General features: G+C 39.1%; 1 protein-coding gene and 1 long non-coding RNA gene across 8 annotated transcripts in view; one reads left to right on the forward strand and one right to left on the reverse strand.

Moving 5' to 3' along the window:
- LOC119255855 (uncharacterized) overlaps positions 1 to 6,511 on the forward strand; it is a 196,694-nt gene extending 190,183 nt beyond the window's left edge. For 2 of the 3 annotated variants that reach the window (XR_008553574.1, XR_005127562.2), the window contains one exon: positions 5,892 to 6,511. This is a non-coding gene — a long non-coding RNA (uncharacterized LOC119255855). Of the gene's footprint in view, positions 1 to 2,630; positions 3,071 to 5,891 lie in introns of those variants that run through there. The other variant, XR_005127563.2, reaches the window with a different exon arrangement.
- The window catches only part of ACVR1 (activin A receptor type 1), a 131,587-nt gene that overhangs the window by 8,226 nt on the left and 101,485 nt on the right, over positions 1 to 21,876 (reverse strand). For all 5 annotated transcript variants that reach the window (XM_037523367.2, XM_054699741.1, XM_037523368.2 and 2 more), the window contains 3 exons: positions 18,707 to 18,853; positions 12,070 to 12,345; positions 7,936 to 8,133 (listed from right to left, as the gene is read on the reverse strand). In XM_037523367.2, the coding sequence (XP_037379264.1) occupies positions 7,936 to 8,133; positions 12,070 to 12,345; positions 18,707 to 18,853 (621 nt within the window). The remainder of the gene's footprint in view (positions 1 to 7,935; positions 8,134 to 12,069; positions 12,346 to 18,706; positions 18,854 to 21,876) is intronic.

Here is a 21,876-nt window from a genome sequence, read left to right on the forward strand (position 1 = left end):
ACACAACTCAAAAACACACTTCTCCAAAGAAGACATACAGATGGCCAATGGGCACATGATAAAAATGCTCATTACTCATCAGGGAAATGCAAATAAAAACCACAATTAAGATGCCATCTCACCACCTGTGAGAAGAGCCCACCAGACAGATCAACACTGAAATAAGTGTTGACAAGAATGTGGGGGAAAGGAAACCTCCACCATTGTTGGGAACATGGGCTAGTCCCATGTTAAACAGTATAAGGGTTTCTCAAAATATTAAAAATCTATCATGTCATCCAGGAATTCCAGTCCTTGGAATCTACTCAGAGAATGCAAAAACAGTAATTCAAAAAAGTATATGCATCCCTATGTCGACTGCAGCACTACTTATGTAGCCAAGTACTAGAAACAACCTAAGTACCCAATGACAGATGCATAGATTAAGAAGATGTGGCATTAATATACAATGGAATAATACTGGGAAAAAAAAAATGAACTCTTTCCAACAAAATGGATAGAACCGGAGGGGATTATGCAAAGTAAGCCAAAAGGAGAAAGACAAATACCAGATGGTTTCACGCATATGTGGAATATAGAGAAAACAAAGGGTCAGAAAAATCAAACCAAAAAGAAACCCTGTAAATGTGACCATAAAATTAAGGCTACTAGAAGGGAAGAGGCAGGGTGGACTGTGTGTGCTTTGGTAGTATTTGTGATGTTGTCACACACATCTGAAGTATGAGCCTGTATCTCTCAATCATATGTAGTGTTGTAAAACAATGTTCCATCAAAAAATGTTTCAGAATTAAGTTATTGTTCTTTTAAGTATTCCCTAGCATCCACCCCATAAGAAATGTAGCTTGGTCCCAAAGATTTTTCCATGAGATATACTTTTTGGGACATTTTAACAATAAAGATAAAATCCTGCTATATGCAACAACATGGATGAATCTAGAGGATATTTTGCTTAGTGAAGTCAGTCACATAAAAAAACACTATGATTTCACTCACTGGTATATGGAGAAACCAACCAACCAAATGAACTAAATAAAACTTTTAGACTAAAAGGACCAATGAGTGGTTACAAAAGTAAGCCTGGTAAAAGTTTCAATTGTTTGCTGAACAAAAGTGGACATTTTTGTGGTGAACTTCATGCAGTCTATATAACTTACAATGACACACACCTGAAACATGTACTTTCCAGATTTGGAGAGTAAGACCTGAAACCATAAAATATATAGAAGAAAATATAGGCAAAATACTACATGACATCCACCTCACTAACATCTTTAAAGACACTTCCCCCAAAGCAAAGAAAGTGAAGGAAAAGATGAACAGCTGGGACATCAAATTAAAAAGCTGCTGTACAGCAAAAGAGACATTAACCAAATAAAGAGACACCATACTGATTGGGAAAAAAATTTTGTACTCCATACAACTGATAAGGGACTGATCACAAAGATCTACATAGAGGTGATGAGAGTCAAAAAATGGGCAGAAGAGCTAAAAAGACACTTCTCCAAAGAGAAAATGCAAATGGCCAACAGGTATATGAAAAAATGTTCATCACTTGTAATCAGGGAAATGCAAATTGAAACCACACAGATACCACCTTACACCAGTGAGAATGGCACATTCCAAAAAAAAAAAAAAAAAAACTAGCAACAACAAATGTTGGTGAGGATGTAGAGAACTCGCCTACCCTGTTGATGGGAATGCAAACTAATCCAACCACTATGGAAAGCTGTGTGGAGGTTCCTTAAACTACTAAAAATGGAGCTTCCATATGACCCAGCTATTCCACTCCTAGGAATCTACCCAAAGGACACAAAAACATTAATTCAAACAGATACATGCACCCCTATGTTTACTGCAGCACTATTTACATTAGGTAAGCTATGGAAACAACCCAAATACTAAAAAATACATGACTGGATCAAGAAGATGTGGTATATATACACAATGGAATACTATTCTGCAATCAAAAAATAAACTCATGCCATTCACACGCAGCAACATGGATGGAGATGGAAGGAATTATGCTCAGTGAAATAAGCCAGAAAGAAAAGAAAAAAATGTCAGATGGTTTCACTTATAGGAGGAACCAAATAAGGGATCAGGAAAATATATTTATATAATAATTTAAAAAACTAACAGGCAACTATTAATCAAAGACTGCAGGGGAGGGAAGAACACAGACTATGGTGATGGTGCACAGGTGAACTGGTAGTGGGAAATTTACAGGGACTAAATGTGAGAGGAGAAAGTATGCATTGTACAAAAAGGGAGAATGATGTAAGATATATATAAAAATATATATATATAATAATAAAGTGCTGCTAATACCAAAAAAAAAAAGGCTGGTTTTCAAATGTATTAACAACATGACCAGTGTTGCAGCACTGTGAATTTTCTGCATACAGAGATCCAAACAAGATATAATACAAAGTGTGAGACTCCAGAAAAATGACTTATAAGCTCAGAAGGGACAATGCTACAGGAGTTCTTGGAAAGGGTTTTCAAAGGTTTTAGATTTGGACCAAAGCTAAATGTCACAAGCCCAGTTATCATATATCCATTTATCTTGAGAATAAGATAATGCACATTTAACTGAACTCAGTAACCAGAAACTTTTCTGTTGCATCCAGGGGTGTGTCTGTTTCCTGGCCCAGCTGAGACTGATTCAACTTAGTCCATTTTAACTCAGGATCTCAAGAGTATGGCCCCTGATCTAGCAACAGCATTACCTGGTGCCACATTAGAAGGAGAAATTCTCTGTCCATCTCTACCTATTAGAAACTCTGGGTCCTAGCACTTGCTGTAGGTGTTCTGATACACATTTCAGTTTAAGAACTGTCAGTTCAAGCAAACCCTGCCTTAAGTTCATATACAGTATTCATATAGAAAAGGTGAGAAACCCATTTTCCTTCCTACCAATGCCAAATTCAGTGTCAAACTAAACACCAAAAGTAAATTCTAAATGACACCATTAAGAAATCTTCAGATGTGAAAATGGCTTTCTCATTTCCTGTACAAAAACAGCATGAAGCTTATTAGTAGCAAATAAAGGTAAAATGCCAATGAAAATAGAAATGCAATATATTTTTATACTCATTTTATATTTCACTTGAGGATTACTGCTCCAGGAGAACTATTTGGTCATCAATTTTTATAATGGACTCAAACGACTCATAATTATAATGACGTTCTTAAGATATTCATATATTCAAATAAGGTGCATTTTATATATAATTTTAAAAATGCATATTCTTTTAATGAAAGTTCCTACAACTGGTAAGAAAGTGAAATAGGTCCATCACACCCTAGGGTCAGGGGGATATTGTAAATTAGAACAAGTCTTCTGGAAAGCAACTTGGTATATGTGTCAAGCTGCAAAATCATCCCTACTCAGACCTATTAAGTTACCTCTTTTTATACTAAGAATTCCCCAAATAAAGTTATATGAAACAAAGCTGTCTACCATAGGCCCCAAAGGGAGGGGACTGGATGTCTAGCAATATGGAAAGGGTTAACTTAGTAAACTGTCGTGTAGCCAGGAAAAGGTAGTACAGAATTGAATTTAGTCAACAGTGTATATATCAGCCAAAGAGAAGTGATGGAAAGAAACTGGACTGTTGGAATTTAAGAGCAGTATTTTTCTTTTCATTCTCATTTTTTCTATATGGAGGTAGTAATAAAAATAGTTATAAAACATTTTCAAGCAGCACTGAATACTTTTAAGTCTGCAATGAAACGATGTGTGTGTGACTATTGGGAGAAAAGCACTGAGAGAGAAAATATCAAATTAGTCACCACCAAGATGCAGTAACTGGCTTAAAATGAAAAATAACTTACCTTTACCTGCCTAGAAATTTCAGACCATACCACAGAAGCCCAACTCAAAATTTTAGGAATTCCAGTACACTCTAACTGATGTCAACCCAAGTATTCTTTCTTCCTCTACTTTTTATGATTTTTCGGATGATTAGAACTTCAAACTATTAATCACAGCTGATCCTTAAAAGCCACACAGGTTTATGCCTATGACAGAGAATCAGTTTGCAACACGAGTCCTTTTACAACGCCCAAATCCCAAGTTTTTGCCAAGTTCAGCTTTCATCACACAGGATTGCTTAGTGAGTCTCGACACCCACAGCTGCAAATGCTACCACCATGGGCATCAGAATAGCAACTTCCTCTTCATTTGGGGCAAGTTCCCCATCCACATAGCTTATTATAGTACCAATCCTCTAAATTGTCTGCTAAGATAAACTGAATAGAATTAGATTTTCAGTTGCCTGGTGCTCAAGAATTATTGGGGAAGGGGATGGAGAAATGAAGTTGATGTGCAATTTCAGGCAAAGTTCAGAACATTATAAATCAGCAAAACAATATCTGTTGCAAACAATTCTCAAGGCGCTTAAATGGCACAACATACAAGTCAGTAGCTCCCGATTGAGAAACAATTACCAAGAAAATGTTCATGACTTGATCAAAAAAAAAAGTAAATTAACTGTAAGGTCATAGTGCGTGTGTCTGCTTAATATAGAGCATTGGCTTTGATACCCTTTAAGTTTGTGCAAAGCAGACACTCTGCTGTTAGGAAGGTGGAAAAAGCTGCCGTAAGGGCATGCCAATTTTTTTTTTTATTAAATTTACTTAAAGGATTAGAGTGATATGTAAGAACATTTAGTTATGTCAACATTTAAAAAAAGCTGTGGTTACCATTAGCACATGCAATTCACTGCAAAGGTAAAAACACATAATACTCTATATAAGCCTTCTATAAAGTTAGATTTGGTGGGGTAAAACACTAGAGAACTTGAAGGGTGCAGGTACAAGTAAATGGGACATAGCTAGGGTATAACAGGGAAACATACCTAATGCTAAGGGCTATATTGTAGCACTCACAAATAGCAATTTATTCTTAGAGTATATTGTTCAAAATACATATACATTAAGACTGAAGAATATTCAAATAGCCACCTTTAAAATATCCCTTTATTTCTGACATCACCTTTTGCTCATCATGTTAACAGCATTTGAGGTACCTAATTATTCAGACAAAGCTTGTGTTATAGGGATAAAAGATCTAGAACATCAATCAACATAGGCCTTAAATGCATTTTTATCATCTATCAACTTTAGTTTAACTTCATTACCCAGTTCTTTAATTACTTTGAAGGAACTTCTGACTACAAAATGCCCTTAAAAATTCAGGAACAAGTGACTAACAGAAGAGCTCATCCTGAGCTGCCTTTTTATTTTTGATGCAATGTTTACTAGAATATCATGCTAATGCACATACTCCTAGCATGTAGGATGAAAGGATAAAGTAATTCCAGGGATCTCACAATGGTGTTGGAAACTTTAGATACAAACTGGAACAAAAGTCTGTTTATAGCCTGAAAAGGACCTGAAAACTGCTGTCAAGGACCAGATCAAGGAAGAATTAGGTGGTAAGTTTACTAGTTTTAATTGCTTTTGAGACCTACGATAATGCCCAATTTTAGGCTAAACTTAAATAACTTGGCTCCATAGTCTCAATTTACAGAAAAGTGCAAAAATTTAGCATAACCTCACATGGGCAACACATAGCTAACATGATGACCTAAATCTATCCCCAAATTAAAAAAACTTTAAAAAATGTAGCTTATTTTGACATTTTACCATTTCAACAAAACTATTAAAATATGAAAGACATGGTTTAGGAAGTTCTTGAAAACAGAAAGAGAATTATGTGGATTTTAACAGAATAGAGGAGCCCTCTTGCTTGACTTGGTCAATAATATCTTAGGGAATCTATGTAATTCTACATTTTTGTCATGATTTGAACCAGGTGAGTAAAGACAAAATTTTTCTATTTGTAAAGCTATCTTACATGTTCCACTTCATTTTTTCCTTTTTAGAATCACCTTTGTTTACCGGAATGAACAGCGATTCTTTGGGCTCCACAGCACCAGGAATGTCACTGCCTCTGGGAGCAGAGGGGGGAAGAGAAGACCCCTTAGGACCAGCTGTTCCCAGTTTTCTGAGACTGACAGAGGCCAGCAAGCTCCCCAGAGAGCAGTGGGCGTGTGTTGGGAAGCTAGAACACAAGCTAAAACAAAATTCACGTCACATTTTGGGGACAGTTTAACTCATCACCTTCGCTGTGTTTAACTGGTAACACCGAACTTCACTTTGAGTGGATTTTACTGATTTAAAGTTGCATTTAAAACTTACTTTTCAGTGTGGCAGCAAAAGCACAACTGTTTGAAAATGTTGGCTCACTCGAGCCAGCTGCTTCTGGGTTGTAAGTTCTCAAATACCTTAAACCTGGTTAAAAACACAACTGTGGAAGGGCCTCCCTTGTGGCCTAGGGGTTAAGGTTCAGCGCTGCCAGCCACAGTGGCCTGAGTTCAATCCCCGGCTAGGGAGATAACCCATACACAGGGCGGCGGGCGCCTCTGCCTTGCCCGCTAGTGCCACCTAAAGGTGTCCTTGTCTACCGTCCTTCCTTCTCCCCTTCCCCCACCCTCCCTCTCCTCTTCCCCACCCTCCCTCTCCTCTTCCCCACCCCACCTCCCTGAGGTGGAGGTGCTGATGCTAGATCCTCCCCTGATGAGGATACAGCAATAGATACCTTACCCCCCCCTGCCCCCCAAAGAGTGACAAGCTATTTGATACCAGGACAGATGTTTGTCAGAGGCCCCTTGCACAATAAAAGATGACATACTTTTTGTTGTGAGCAGTGATAATCCACAAAAGAACTAGCATTACTTTATAAGGCTCAATCTATTTATATATGGACTAATTCTCAGATAAATAAACCATTCCATGCATCAAAACATTCTAAGACAAGGGGCATGCCAATTTTAATTACTGCATATTAAAACTGCATTAAATTATCCAGATTCCACTTCTCTCAGAGAACCCATTCTGACTGCATTATTCACGAAAATTATGACTATCCCAAGAAACTCAATCTTTATAAGAAAATACAAGTGGAAGGTGGAATGAAGCACAGTTGTTAAGATTGTACACCATTTTTTAACACTTCAAGCCTGGATTCTAATGGGTCACAGGAGGGTAAAGTGTCTTTGCAAATGAATATTAGTCTAAGTATATGACATTTTCTCCTGTTTTCCTGGAGTAATTTCAGGCACATCCTCTGTTAAATAAGATTTCCAGTTGTGAAGATATGAAGAGGTTGATTTAGTCAATTCAAGAGTACTATAATAACCACTTTGTGGGTAGATGAGGCATGTACAATTTGAATGAGTATACTTAGTGCTTTCAGAGTACAATGTACTTAAAGCTCAACAAAGTATCTGTGGCTGATTTGGATACATGAAATATAAGCGTTTAGTATGGGGACATTGAAAATGATTGACATATGCTTCCTAACTGCCAAAGCAATACAGTTTCATGAAATTTATAAGATGACCAGCATAAGTCACCTATTGAGGCTTTCCTGAATTGAAGTTTCACATATTCAGAGGGAGGGCCTGTTTCTTAAAAAGGAGTTAATTTTGAGGGCACAATTCAGTCATTTCTCCATTAAAAGTAAATATATCTGAAACAGTAAAATTCACCTGACTTATTCGGACATTCTTCACACATTAAACCTCACTTATCAAAAGAACCAAAGAAAAAGGAATTTGGGAAGAAAGGCAGAATAGGAAGTTGGAGGAAAGAAGAAAATGAAATATGTTCTAGGCAAAAGAAAAAAAAAATGGAATGACTAGTCTTTTCCAGAAATATACTTTCTCAAACATTTTCTCTTGGGTAGCTGAAACATGCCATTACATTGTACCTGCCAGTCATAAGTCAAATATAAATACCAGTACTCGGATGAGTATGAATCAAGGAGAAATACGGACTTAAATATTCCCTTTGCCCTTTTAAAGGTAGCAGAATCTAGAGGTTCTGGATGGACGAGTCCATCATTCTATTAGATCAGACACCTACCATTGCTCACCATCCGCCGGGCCACTTCCCACAAGACAAGTCCAAAGGCCCAAATATCAACTCTCTTGTAAGAATCAAAACAATCCACCTGGATGGTTTCATCTAGAACTTCAGGGGCCATGTAGCGTTTGGTGCCCACACGGGGGTTGTTCCCCACATCGAGCTGATTGGTGCTCTGGGAATGCATGACTGCCAAGCCTAAAAGGAAGAAGACAGAGTGTCAGTTAGTTCATTTCCTTTACAGAGGACTGCTGAAGAATTTTAAATGAACCCCAATCGAAAGCGCCCTCTTGTGGTGTCCATAGTTACTGTTGCATTACACTCTGATCTCTGGTAACTTATATTTAGACACAGAAGTCTGTTATGACTTCTATGAGAGCAGGAAAAAGGGCAAATGCCAGAAATATTCTGAATCTGTTAAGTTAATATATGAACTTCAGAGACAACATGCTTGAGTAAACAATAAACCAATGAGGCCAGTGTTAGAAGTTCACAGGAAAACAGATTCACATTAAATGGGAGACTCAAAGTGGGTTAACAAAAGCAACTTAAGCCTCAAGCGCCACCACATCTTCCACTAGACTGAACCAAAACTTCAAAAATGAGACTGAGAATTTGAGGTGACCTGTCACAGCATAAAGAACAGGCTGCTAGAGGCATTGCTCCATCCTTAAAGAAGTACTCACCTGAACATTAGTGATGACAAGATTCATCAGCCTTTCTCTACAGTCATATATAAACATTAAATTGAACTTCAATTCAAGGCATAACTCACATTAAATGACTTGGAAGCATTTCCTAAACCATGACTCCTACTCAGAATTCCTTAATCAATTAGAGGGACTTGACATTCCTCACAAACACAGGGGAGATAAACAGATATATGGACAGTTTATTTGAATAAGGAATCAGGTCTTGTGTATCTACAGACCAACTGAAAATAATTCCTGTAACACTTGAAATAATAAAAAGTACCAAACAGGAGCAAGATAGCCCTAAAAACCTGTGTAACCCAATGATCCTTTGGGAATCCTTTAAGCCACCTGTAGAGGGTACCTCTCCTCCCACTTCATGGTTTTGCACGTGCAGGACAAACACTCCACATAACTCCAGGGAGAGAGCGCATGTGTTAGCTCAGCCTGATTAGCAAAGGATCAGCAGCTGCATTTGACTAAATCAGATTGGTTTCTCTCCCTTATTTTTATGCCAACTCCAAGTTTCTATGGCCACTGTGAACATTTCTCAGATCAAATATGCCCCTCCATCATTTCCATAACCAAGAGTCAAATAACATACAAGTAGCACAGTTTAAATGGAACATGGAAATACCAGCTATGGTGGTTTAAAAATGTATCTAAGTTCACTAAAAATCCACATCCCTTGACTGTGAACTGACTGGTGAACCCTATGGCTCTATTTCTTCAGGCATTAGTCTTTTTCCCAGTGTTGCTACTGTTTCTGGCATCTGCTCTGAAACATTTTCAAAATGGATATTAAATGAAATTAGAGCATTATCAATAATTTTTAGGTATAATAAACCATACAGATGTATTTTGAAGTATTTTTAGAGGATATATTTGGAAGTATTTAGCAGTAAAGTGTTGTGATATCTGCAACTTATTTTCAAATGGGTTAGCAAATATATACAATCACAAATAGACAAAGCAAATAAAGCAATATTTTAACAGGTGTTGAATCTAAGTGTTGTGATTATGAGTGATCATTATACTATTCTTCAACTTTACTATGTGTTTGAAATTTTATAAAAAGATGGAAAAATAGAAAAGTGACACTTCTACAATATTAAGAACATAATTCTAATGAATGATGCTTAACTTCTGGGAATAAAATGGAAAATTACATGCAAGGTATGGTCTCATAGGTGCTGTCCCCTGTATCAGGGATCTAGTCCCTGACTAATGGCCCCTTAACAGATTTTTGGACGAATCCATTCAATTCATGGACAAATGGAAGGCTGCAGGCCAAAAGAAATGCACTGGAGAATGATTTAGGTGGACTTACTGCTGAACTCCTCCCACTCCCTCCCCACCGCGTCGTCGTAACTAAAGCCACGAGCTGCCTCAATTTGTCCAACTTTCCTAGATCAATGGACTGCAACAGCAGCTACTGTTGGAATGCTTATTTGCCAAGTATTTAACAATTTCTGATTCTTACAAGAATCCTATCAGGTAGACATCATTGGTGCTCAGTAACATGAGTAATATATAAACACTACATTATGAAAGTTTCAAACAACACAGTAGCGTGCAGTGTCAAACTTTGAAGGCAACCTTGCAAATCCACCCGCAATGACAGTAAGCAGGACAGCACCAGGGCAGGAAAACAATTGAAACGACCTGCACAGAAGTGCACCACTGGGTGAGTAACTAGGAAACTTAAATGATCCCAACTCGGGCCCCCCGGGTGGCGCTAGGGGTTAAGCACAGCACTATGAAGCAATTCGCAGCCTCTGCAACACGACTTTGATCCCCGGCAGGCCAGGGAGCAACCCACATGGTGCAGCAGACCTCTCCACACTCGCCCGCTGCTCCCCTCAGCAGTGTGTTTCAGTCAATCCACCTTTCTACTCCGCACTCTGTCTCTGGTGAACCCTCTTATCCCCTGCACCTCTGGCCTGTACCTCAGTTCTTATATGCATAAATAAATCAATCTTTAAAAAAAACTAAATTATTCCAATTCCAAAAGTGAAGATATAACCACAAAACTCTTCTACACCACAACGAGCTTCAGGGTCATGCCCTTTCAATGCTATCCTCAATATTTTTCTTTTGACATGTGGAAAACATTGTAAAATATTTTCTCAATATGGAACTCTGAATAAATTAAGAAAAATAAATTTTTTAACATGTCACATCACTTGTGTTTATAAACAAAAAATATTACCTATATAATTAGAGCTACCTTGTCTAAGCCTACAATGGTATAAATATAACATAAGCCGTTAGTAAATCACAGAGGGAGGATCCTCAATAGCCCACTAAAATAAATAACCAATATTGCAATTCAGTTCTCACTAGTATAATTACAGCCAATATTCTAGGGGTTTAGGATAAATATGGCATTATATCAAATGCCACTATAAATGAAAATAGTTTTATTTATAATATAATTAAGGCCACAGTACGCATTATTACTCTAACACCAGAACCATGTGATATTCGTGCAGGATAAATGAGTTAGGGGTATTTTTTCTCTCTTTTATTTATTTATTTTTTTAAGAGGCATGTTTTATTTATTTATTTGTTTGTTTGTTTTGTTTATACATGCACTGGGTACAGTCAGAAGCGCGGGAGGGTGAGAGAATTCACCAGAGCCAGAGTGGGGAGCAGAACGGGCAGCAGGAGAGCTCTGTGCGCCATGCGGGACCCTCCTCCAGTGGCCGGGGAGCAGCCGGGGATCGAACCGGCGCTGCAGAGGCTGCGGGCAGCTTCGCAACCCAGCGCTCAACCGCTGCGCCACCGGGGAGGCCCTTTTCTCTCTTTCTTGATGGATGATTTTGCCTTTGCTATAGAAGAACTTTAGAAACCACCTTTAAGAGTAACTCTCATTCGGTAAGTCATATGGACCTACTTTGTGCAAAGGTTTATGAAATCAGAATGCAACCGCACTAGTCACTTCTAAGGGTGGACTGACTGAACAATCATGATGTAGTAACTTCTACTGACAGCTTCCTGGGAAGGTCTGTATCTCAGCAAGGATGGAGTTTATGGATTTGTCAAAAACACTTGAGACTGTATACCTAAAATTTGTGTCTTTCATCATCATGAAAAGAAAGTAAACGAACTCAGACAACATAGTATTCTGCATACGGACGTCCTTGGAGAGAAGAGCTTTTTTGTCTACAATTTACTCTGAAATAGTGAATGGTTTATCAGCAAATAGGATAATTTATCACATAATTGTGATAAAGTGTAAGAATATTAAAATGTCAGTGAGAGAATCTAAGTGCTTGGGTACACAGTTGTTTACTATGAAGTTCTTTCAGCTTATCTACATGTTTGAAAATTTTCATAGCAAAATGTTGGGATGTGGGTGATGAAAAGGAAGAAATCTGATAAACATCAGACTATAACAAACAAAAATGATCATTAAATAATATTTTTAAAAATTTACCCAAATCTGCAATGCAACACTGTCCATTCTTCTTAACTAGGATGTTTTTGCTCTTTAAATCTCGATGAGCGATGGCTGGTTTCCCTTGGGTCCCAAATATTTCTATGTGCAAATGTGCCAGACCACTAGCTATAGACAGAACTATTCGCAGGCAGCTAACTGTATCCAAGGTAGTAAGCTGAAGATAGTCGTACAGTGATCCCATTTCATGATAATGTGTGATTAACCACAACTGGGTACTGGAGTGTCTTGATGTCATATCTGAAGCAATGAAACCTGGAAAGAGCAAGAACAAAATTAACAAACATGAAAATCCCTCAGTGCAATTTTTAGTAGGCAGAAACAGTGACCCATACAGTAAACATCATCTATAGCCAAAAATTACCAATTACTATGAAAAGTGATTTACAGAGGAAAAAACTAATATTCCTGAAAAGACACTGCTAATTAACAGGAAAATTTCACATTCATTTCCATTATAAAGTAATCCATTAAAAAATAGTTTCATTGCATGAAGATTTAGATAGGAGGGCCTCCTGGTGACACAGTGGGTTGAGCGCAGCGCTGTGAGGCTGTCCACACCCTCTGCAGCATGGGTTTGATTCCCGGCAGGCCATGGAGATACCCACATGGCGTGGCAGACATCTCCTGCCTCATCTGTTGCTCCCCTCAGCAGTGCTTTCAGTCTGTCTGCCTGTTCTACTCCCAGCTCTAACTGGTGAATCCTCTCACCCTCCCGTGCCTCTGGCCTGTACCCCAGGTCTTGTATAAATAAATCTTTAAAAAAAAAGATCTAGATAGGAATATCATCTTTCTGCTTACCCATAATAAGGCCAAGCTCTTCACTGTATTTTGACAGTCCAAGCACAATTATTCACCAACCATACAAAACAAAACAAAACCTAAAACCCAGATATCTGTATTCTAGTCCTGACTTTGCCTGTGATTATCTCTGTAACATTGAGTAACTCTCATATGCTCTCTGGACTATGTCCATTCAGATATAAAATAGTTTATATTAAATAATCGACTAATTCATCAAATAAGGAGCCAATCAAATATAACAAGTACTGATAATGCACCGTAAGCCACACAGGAAAACCAAGATAATGCTGCTAGAGAAAAAGACAGATATAAAAAGGAGAAAATTGTAATATGAGAAATAAAGTCATGTATATCTGTAAATGGCAATACAAGCCCAGAGTAGGGAATCATAATTCAGATCCAATGATTTAACAGGCTGCATTAGGAAGTGATGACTGAGCTGGTCTGAAAAGGAGTGTGATATTAACTGATACAAAGAAGTAGGAAGAGATTTTTCTAGACATTCTGTGAGGGGACATATGAGGTGACCGAAAAAACTTCGAACTTCCAAACCTATGAAATAAATTGTGGTAACTGTGTACTCTTCTGCTACAGAGGTGCGTTCCTAGCATTGCACATGCACACACACACACACACATGGATACATACATACACATAAACTTATGGACAGTGAAGTTTGAGACATAAATAGAAGAGAAAATTTTTCTCAAAAGATAGATGTGACTTAAGAATTACATGACTTGTGAAAGTGTAAAATAAAAAGAAAATACATAAAAATGCCTTGCATTTGCATAGTCCTTTATATAAAACTTATGTCACTTTTACATACATTTACTGATGGGATTTTTTTTCTCAGAAGACCAGTAAGATAAATATCGTTATACTCATTTTACAAAAAAATAAAATTGCTGCTAGGAGATGCCAAGGATCACTTAGCTATTAAGTTGCAACCGATGCCAAGTTTTGTACTAGCTTCCTATGCACACCTTGCATAGGAAGATTCTGAAATAGAGAAGGATCCCCTATTTGATCATCACCATCAACAGTGGAAGTGTTTATTAGAGTACTAGCAACGTGCCTGGCACTTCACATGCATTCTTTGTAATACATGAAGGAAATGATCAGTAATGGTTCTGACAGTTTGGTTCCAGAACCATGCTCTTTCCCCATAATACCACATGGCCCCCCAAACAAGCTGACTTCCGCTCAGAGAGTTTGACATCTGTATCATAGGACATCTGCAAAATGAACTGAGTAACATTTCCAAGCCTTGATCCCCTGCCACTGAGCCAGGGCCGACAGCTGCCTAAGTCCCTCACTTCTCCCCTCTTCTCCAGTCTGATTTTGGCTCCCCAGAGCTATTACTCCTGGAGTCCTTAGCTGGCCATGATATGAATCAAAATGTGTATTTAGAGATTAGTTATTCTTGCTCAAGAAAATGTTCCTGCACCATCATTTTAAACCAAACGATGTTAATCTTTAATGGCTTTCTCAAAAATAAATATTTCAAACTATAAAAGAACCACTCAACAGAAATTAAATTACTGTTCTATATTTGTGTAGCCTCTACTGATTTCTCTAACCAAGGGAGAACAGCGAATGAATGAATGAATGAAAATGAACAAAGGAAGGAAGAAATTTTTCTTCTCACACCATCCCTAAACCCCCTATGTCTTAGAGAAGGATTTGTCTGTCCGATTAATTATGCTCTAGAACTTCAGAAAAAATGACATTTAAACAAGCAGGATTTTTCTTAACTGTTTCTCAAGTGTGAATTATATAATTACATTTGCTTCAAAGAGCTAGAGCATTTTTATACGATTTTTGCATTTTGAGTCAAAGCACTCTGCTGTTAATGGAGATTTGACAGGTGTGCCTATACTTTGGAACCATGGCACAGCTCTGGAATGTGTTTCTAACAAGGACAGAACGTGATTGGGACAAAAGACCCTTATTTCACCACCAAAGTCATCCTCCCAGGCTTTTCTTGAGCTAAAATAAAACCCCAAATCTTCAGGTGATCAGTGCCTCGGTGAGCCCCTTAATGGTGACTCCTGGGATCTAGACACCGAGTGGCTGTGACAGCTAAGGACTGAGGCCACACACAGGGGCAGAGCACAGTGGTGAGCAGCTCAGGCCCCAGAGCTGGACCACTGGGTTTCTGTCCTGGCTCCACCATCCCTGAGCTCAATGATCCCACCAGGCCATCTCCACCTCAGCTCCTCATTTATAAGAGAACATAACATCGTATCTCAAAGGGCTACTGTGAGAAGAAAAGAGTTATATATGCAAAGTGCTTCAAAGATGCCTAACACATAGGAGGTGTTCAAGATTAGCTGGCCATTATTATATTTTAAAATAGCCCAGGGTCCAATAAAACCACACTAATTTCGTAATTTACTATCTTTTGCAGATAGTTTCCTTTACTTCCAATCGCTCTCAAGAAATTCTGACTGACTAAACAGTTAGGCAGTACATTTTAAGTACATGAGATAGTTCTGGAAATGGATGGTGGTAATGGCTGTGTAGTGTGGATGTACTTCATATCACTGAACTGTACACTTAGTGTGGCTAAAATGGTGAATTTTATATTATGTATATTTTACCACAATTTTTTTTTTAAAAAAAAGAATGCTAGGGGCCTCCCTTGGTGGCACAGTGGTTAAGCACTGGGCTGTGGGGCTGCCCACAGCCTCTGCAGCACCAGTTCATTCCCCGGCCGCCGGCGAGGGTCCCACGGAAAAAAAAAAAAAAAAAAAAAAAAAAAGAATGCCAAATAAGACTCCTGAGTGAAATGCTCATATTAACTCTTTTTCCCTGTCTTAGTGATGAGGAAAAGTATGCTTAGAAACATGCAACACTGGGGCCTCCCTGGTGGCGTGGGGGTTAAAGATAGCACTATCAAGCTATCGCCAGCCACTGAAGCACAAGTTCGATCCCCAGCCGGCCAGAGAGCTACCCACACGGTGCAGCAGACCTCTCCTGTCTCCCCTGGTACTCCCCTCAGCAGTGTATTTCAGTGCATCTGCCTGTTCTGCTCCACACTCTGTCTCTGGTGAATCCTCTCATCCCCCTGCACCTCTGGCCTGTAACCCTGGTTCTCAGAGGTGCTGAGAGTAGAAACCAATTTTCCAAACTCCCAGACCACTGTTCCTATCACCATACAACAGAGCTTCCCATTTCTCACTTATCTGTTTACTTCTATGCCAGACAGCAGAAAGAAGAGTCGAAATCCAAGCTAGTCCATTTGAACAATGTTGCTTTACAAATTTAATTAGAGGGATAAGCCATGAGGGACCAGAGTTTTACATTTTCTATGTATGTATATGTGTATGTATATATGTCTGTGTATATATATACACATATATAATATGTATGTATGTGCATAGATGATTTAATTATGTATTTTGAGGGGCTAGAGTTGGCAACACTCAAGGATGGGGGAAATCATGATCTGATATTCAAAACACAATATGCTCCTTTGAAAGAAAAGAAAATGATCACAGAAAACCTTAAAGTTTCTAAATCTAGAAAACTGGTAAAGCAGGGAAAGAAGCTTAACAAAAAGGGCAATGCATTTCTACCGGCTTCCTCAACTAAAAGAGCTACATGTAACCTCAGTCCCATGGCGGAATTATGATGTGGGTAGAAAGACCTCATACACTCAGAATGTCCTTGGATCACTACACAGTTAAAAAAAAAAATGGGCAAGGTTTTGCCCTATGTGCTCACACCAAGGAAACCTTACTTGAATCGTATTGCAATGGTGACTTTCAACTTTCCCTTGTGATTAAATCAAATTCAGTAAATATTTACTGAGCACTTACCATATGCAGGATATCGTGTGACTGCAAAACAAGATAACCAATTCTTTTTCCTCAGTGTACAGAGGTTGTCTCACAGGTCGTTTCACTCAAGAACATGGAAAAAGTGACTATGTGCATATTGTGTCAATACCTAGAGCATTTCGCTCCAGGAGCCTGCGAATCCCTGAGTATGAGAGGGTGCCTGAACAAGCCCTTCCTTCAATGAGTCTCAGATCTCACAAGCTTCTTAAAGTATGTGCACCTGCCCATTAAGAGTAATTCTGGTGTTTAAAGTAAGTACTACTTATACAGCAAGGCTTCTCACACAACAATGCCTTATTTGCTGCTCAGTCTCAAAGTGTTCCAGCGTCAGAGGAAAAAAATGAGACATTCCAGGGTAATTTTGAATTTTCATATCATCCCGATTCTAGACTCTAAGGCATAACTGCACCTCTATATGACCATGTAGAACTGCAAGGAAATGTACAGAACCATGGCTAAGTATTAGATGACCAGATGTCATTCTCACTTCCATTATTTAATCTGCTGGGTGATGTTAACTTCTGCTGGTAAGAATCTTCTTAGTATGTAGCTGTTATTCTTGTCACTTTCCATCATGCATGCATATAACTGCAACACAGGCAGTGTGGGATAAGAGCAGAGATACACAGTGAGAGTGTGACATGCTCAATTAAGTCCACAGGAAAAAGTAGAAGGAAAATGAGAAGGTTTAATGGAGGAACGGTGGCTGGAGGGTGGGCTGGGGATACTGGGTGATCAAGAACAACATAAACAAAGACTTGGAAACCTGAATATGTAGGACAATCCCAAGAAGTGGCAAAGACTGGCAGTGGCTACATTGGGCACAGGTGTAGAGGAAGCTCCAGAGACACCTTGGGATCAGGGAGTCTGGAATGCCAGGCCAGAAGTCACAAATGCTACAGGCAACATGGGAGTCATCAGTGACACTTTGAACAGAAGAATCTCAGCTCCCAGTGGGAGATAACTCGATGTAACAAGATGGATCAAAAGGGAGAGCCCAACAGCAACCATACAAGTGAACAAGATTAGTGAGAGGCGGACCCAAGGGGGAAGGGAAGAAATCAGCAGCAACTGAGAGACTTCTAAGATGGAGCACACCACCATAGTGTTAAAGCAAAGCTTTGGAAAACTGTCAAACCATTATTTGCAGACATTGACTCAGGTTTAATACTAAATATGGCAATAGTAGAATAGAAATAATTCTGGCAACAGCCTCCTATAAGCCAGGCCTAATCCAATAGCCATGAAGCGGCCAAAGCTCTCCTATACAATATCCAATTTTTAAAGAGACTCTCTGTCCACTATTAAAGAAGCAGTGTGGGCAGCATTCATCTATATGTATTAATATAAACACATTTACAGAAATTTTCAAAAATACAGAAGTCAGTGGGTACACGAAAAGCCTCACCCTTTTGCTTCCATAGCTGTATTTCAATGGGCTCTTCACATATTTCACAAATGTTTCCAAGCTTTAGTTTCCAAATTAAAATGTATGCTAAATCCCTCTGAAAATCTGGGCTTTAAAAAACTATGCCTAGTTTAAGGGAATGTGCATTTAATTATGATGTCCCTGGGAGCTGTGAATCTCTAGGAAATCATCCAAAGATCGTTCTTAGTTTGATTCAAGTAATAAATATTCAAAAAGGATGGGGTAAGTAGAACAACCAACGGAGCCTTGAAGTGAACAATATGGGGCAAATTTTTGTTTTAAAATAAAGACCTCCAGAATAAGAATTAGCAATAACAATTTCCTTCTCATCATCCAGAGAATCTTAAAACTTAGCTTATTTGCCAATTTAAACAATTAGTGTCCAAGTGAAATTAGGCAGTGTATAAAAGCTGATGATGCCTCTATCACTTTCCTGGAGAGATTCTCTAGTTCACACACACGAAATCAGAGGGCAAAGGCAGGCACTTATTTCTTTCTAAATACAATAAATGAGGGGGTTAATCCTCATACTTACCTAAAATGTTTTCATGCCTCAGCATCACAGTGTTGTACAATTCTGTTTCCCTGAACCACGACTTCTCATCCCTGGAGGAAAAGATCTTCACGGCGACATTCTCCCCCTGCCAGCTGCCCCTCCACACCTCACCATACCTGCCTTTCCCTGTGGAAAGCAACACAAAGGTGACTAGACAGCAGGTGCAGGAGAGATAGTCCATAAACTTCAGGCCTGCAATCTTCATCCACCCAGTGCTTATTCTGAAAAACTCAGTGCAGGGACATAAATACCACAACCTTTTACCTGTAAAGATACTCAAATTTAAGGTAGAACCTGCCCTTTCTACCCACCCCACTGTGATAATAAAATACCTTCCCTCGGTATCTGCATCATACAACTTACTGCTAATTACAATGTTTACATTTAAATTTCTTCACTAAAAGGTGCAGAGCACATAAGATTTTTAAAAGCCCAAGAAAGTAAAATTTGTTAAAACACTGAATAGCTTACTTGATTCCGCCCCTTCATACAGGGTCAACATCAGTGTTTTCTCAGAGCCCAGATTTGTGAATTTGCATCTCTACATTTTACAAAGGATACTACTAGGTTTGAGGTTCATGTTCTGAGTGATTTTACAAAACACAAAGGCTGTGAAGAGATGGACAGGCAGCCGCTGCTGTCACAAAAGGATTTCTTGGAAAGGATTTTTGGCAGAGGATATATTTCAAACTCAGAAGATCTGCAGTCTTAAACATATAATCCCAGAACAGTTCTGATTTCTGACAATGGCGGTGGGTCTCTGCTTGTTAGACAGTCCCTGTGATGCCACAAGTGGCCACCTGGAGAAGCTAGTTTTCAAACAGTGCAGACTCCAGTGGTGAGTGGATCTGGCTGGGGATGTGCCCCTCCTGCAGTGGCAACAAAACTGTCAGCTTGTCAACTGTATGCTCCCTCTTCCGTTCTTCTCTTTAATTATAGGTAGGGGTGATCAGGGAGGTTGGGAGGAGGTAATTACCACGAGACTATGGGGATCAACATGGGGTGTAATTAAGGGTAAAGACATACTCGGCACCTAGATAATGATGCAGCAGGAGCCGCACTTGGTGGGCAGTGGGTCTCTTCTACCAAAGCAAGTGGCTGCTGGGAATCACAGCTTGTAATAAGCAGCTGCAGCACCATCTGCATCTACAGGAGCACAGCTCTCTGCTGAAAAACTAAGCCACTGAGAACCCAAACATGAAGAGAGAAGGCATGTCTAAGCAGGTGACTCACCTGAAATAGAATCAAAACCGCTCAATCTAGAGCCCCTTAGAGCAACACTGTTCCTATTAAATACAATGACTAAACCAAAAGGAAATGTGGCAAGAAAGTGGTCATCGTGGGCTGCTGTCAGGTTACAAAAATACAATTTAGTGCGGGGTTAATTTTTTAAAAGTCGTAGCCTTGGCCCAGCATTTGTAGTTCAAGATGAAAGCTAGTGCTAAGATACTATAAAATCGGCTGCTAAAAGAATAATATGCTAATCTTTCCCTGCCTTTGATCCCATCTATCTTTATTTGCCCTTTGGCTTCACAGTCTCATTAGGAAAGAGAGAAAAATATCCCAAAGACTTTGTTGACACTGCTATAAAGTTGCCTTAAGAAAACAGACATGGATATCAGGCTGAGTAAATAAAATTAAAGTAGAAACCTATTTCAATGTTTTCAAAAGCTTTTCAGTTGTCAAGTGCTTTTTAAAAATGCAACCTTTAGCTCAATTCCCCTAAAAACAGAAGGAGGGGGCCTCCCCTGGTGGCACAGCGGTTGAGCGCTGGGTTGTGAGGCTGCCCGCAGCCTTTGCAGCGCCAGTTCGATCCCTGCCCACTGGCGAGGGTCCCACAAAAAAAAAAAAAAAAAAAACCACACAGAAGGAGAGCTGCCCAAAGGCCCCAGTGATGGAGCCCTTTATAAAGCAGATCATTAATGTACCTAAAAATCGAGTTTTGTTTATCATCTGGAAATGACATATTTAGTCCAATTTCCCACATTTTGAACCTAAAATAATACACTAAGTCATCATTGCCTGTATCTTAATGAAGGCTGGACTACATGGACATGAAGAATTATTACTTCTATTAATATAAATACACCATTAAACCAACAAAATACTATAATTAAATTTATACTATTTCCCAAAATGCCAAAGAACAGCTACACAAACAAAACCGGTGTACATTTTTCAAGGTGCAATATTATTTTGCCTTTGGACTTGGGGTCAATCTTTGAGGACTGATCCTGAGATTGTGTGTTGCTCTGCCAACAGTGAGTGGCCATGAAACATGAAGGTGGGGTAAGCGAGACGGAGACATGTCCTCTTCACTGCCTTCTATCTACTGTCCAGGTACCCTTATTATTCGTAATCAAATAGGATGCTCGTTGGTACAACAGGACAGCCCTGATGGGATGCAATGAACACATGTGGGGCTGTTTCATTGTTATTTTCTCTACTCGCAATCTACTATGGAGGAAAACCGTGAGGGGGTGTTTAGAAACATCACAGTAACTAGAGATCTAGAAAAACGGCAACAGGATCCTGTCAGATGTCTGTCTGCTCCTGTGGCAGATGCTGCTCGTATCACCTCTGTCTGCACCTCTCTCCACTATGGGGTTTCATAATGTCCTTGTTTTCAATGAAAACAGGAAGAAAAGTTGAAGGATTGATATCCAATGGCAGAATAGCTTATGACAGCCAGACACCTGGCAAAAATTCAAAGTCCAGCCCAAAGAAACCTGGAGAACTGGGAGGAGGGTGTAAAGAGGCTGCCGACCCATTATTGCTACGGTAGCCATCCCTGTATGCCACCTAACACAGAAATTAATGGAAGCTATCATGTCACTTGCAAATACCTAAGACATACAAATTAGGATTTCAAAAACATTTTGTACCATCTTAGAAGGCAGCCCAGCAATATATAAAAGAAGTCATTAATAAAATAACAAATTTTAACCCAGGGGACCCAATTCCTGGGAATTTATTCTGAGCACTCAAAAGAAATGAGCAATGCATGCACAAACTTTTTCAAGTAGTATTGTTAAAGTTATTCAACAGACTGTGTACACAATCTTTTAAATTAATTGTGATGCATACAAATACATGGAAATGTGTATGAGCTTAAAACTGAAAAAAGGGGACACAAGTTATATACATAC

This window comes from Talpa occidentalis, unplaced genomic scaffold (genome assembly GCF_014898055.3).
Source record: "Talpa occidentalis isolate TD23 unplaced genomic scaffold, MPIMG_talOcc4v2.1 talOcc4.3, whole genome shotgun sequence".
Taxonomy (NCBI): domain Eukaryota; kingdom Metazoa; phylum Chordata; class Mammalia; order Eulipotyphla; family Talpidae; genus Talpa; species Talpa occidentalis.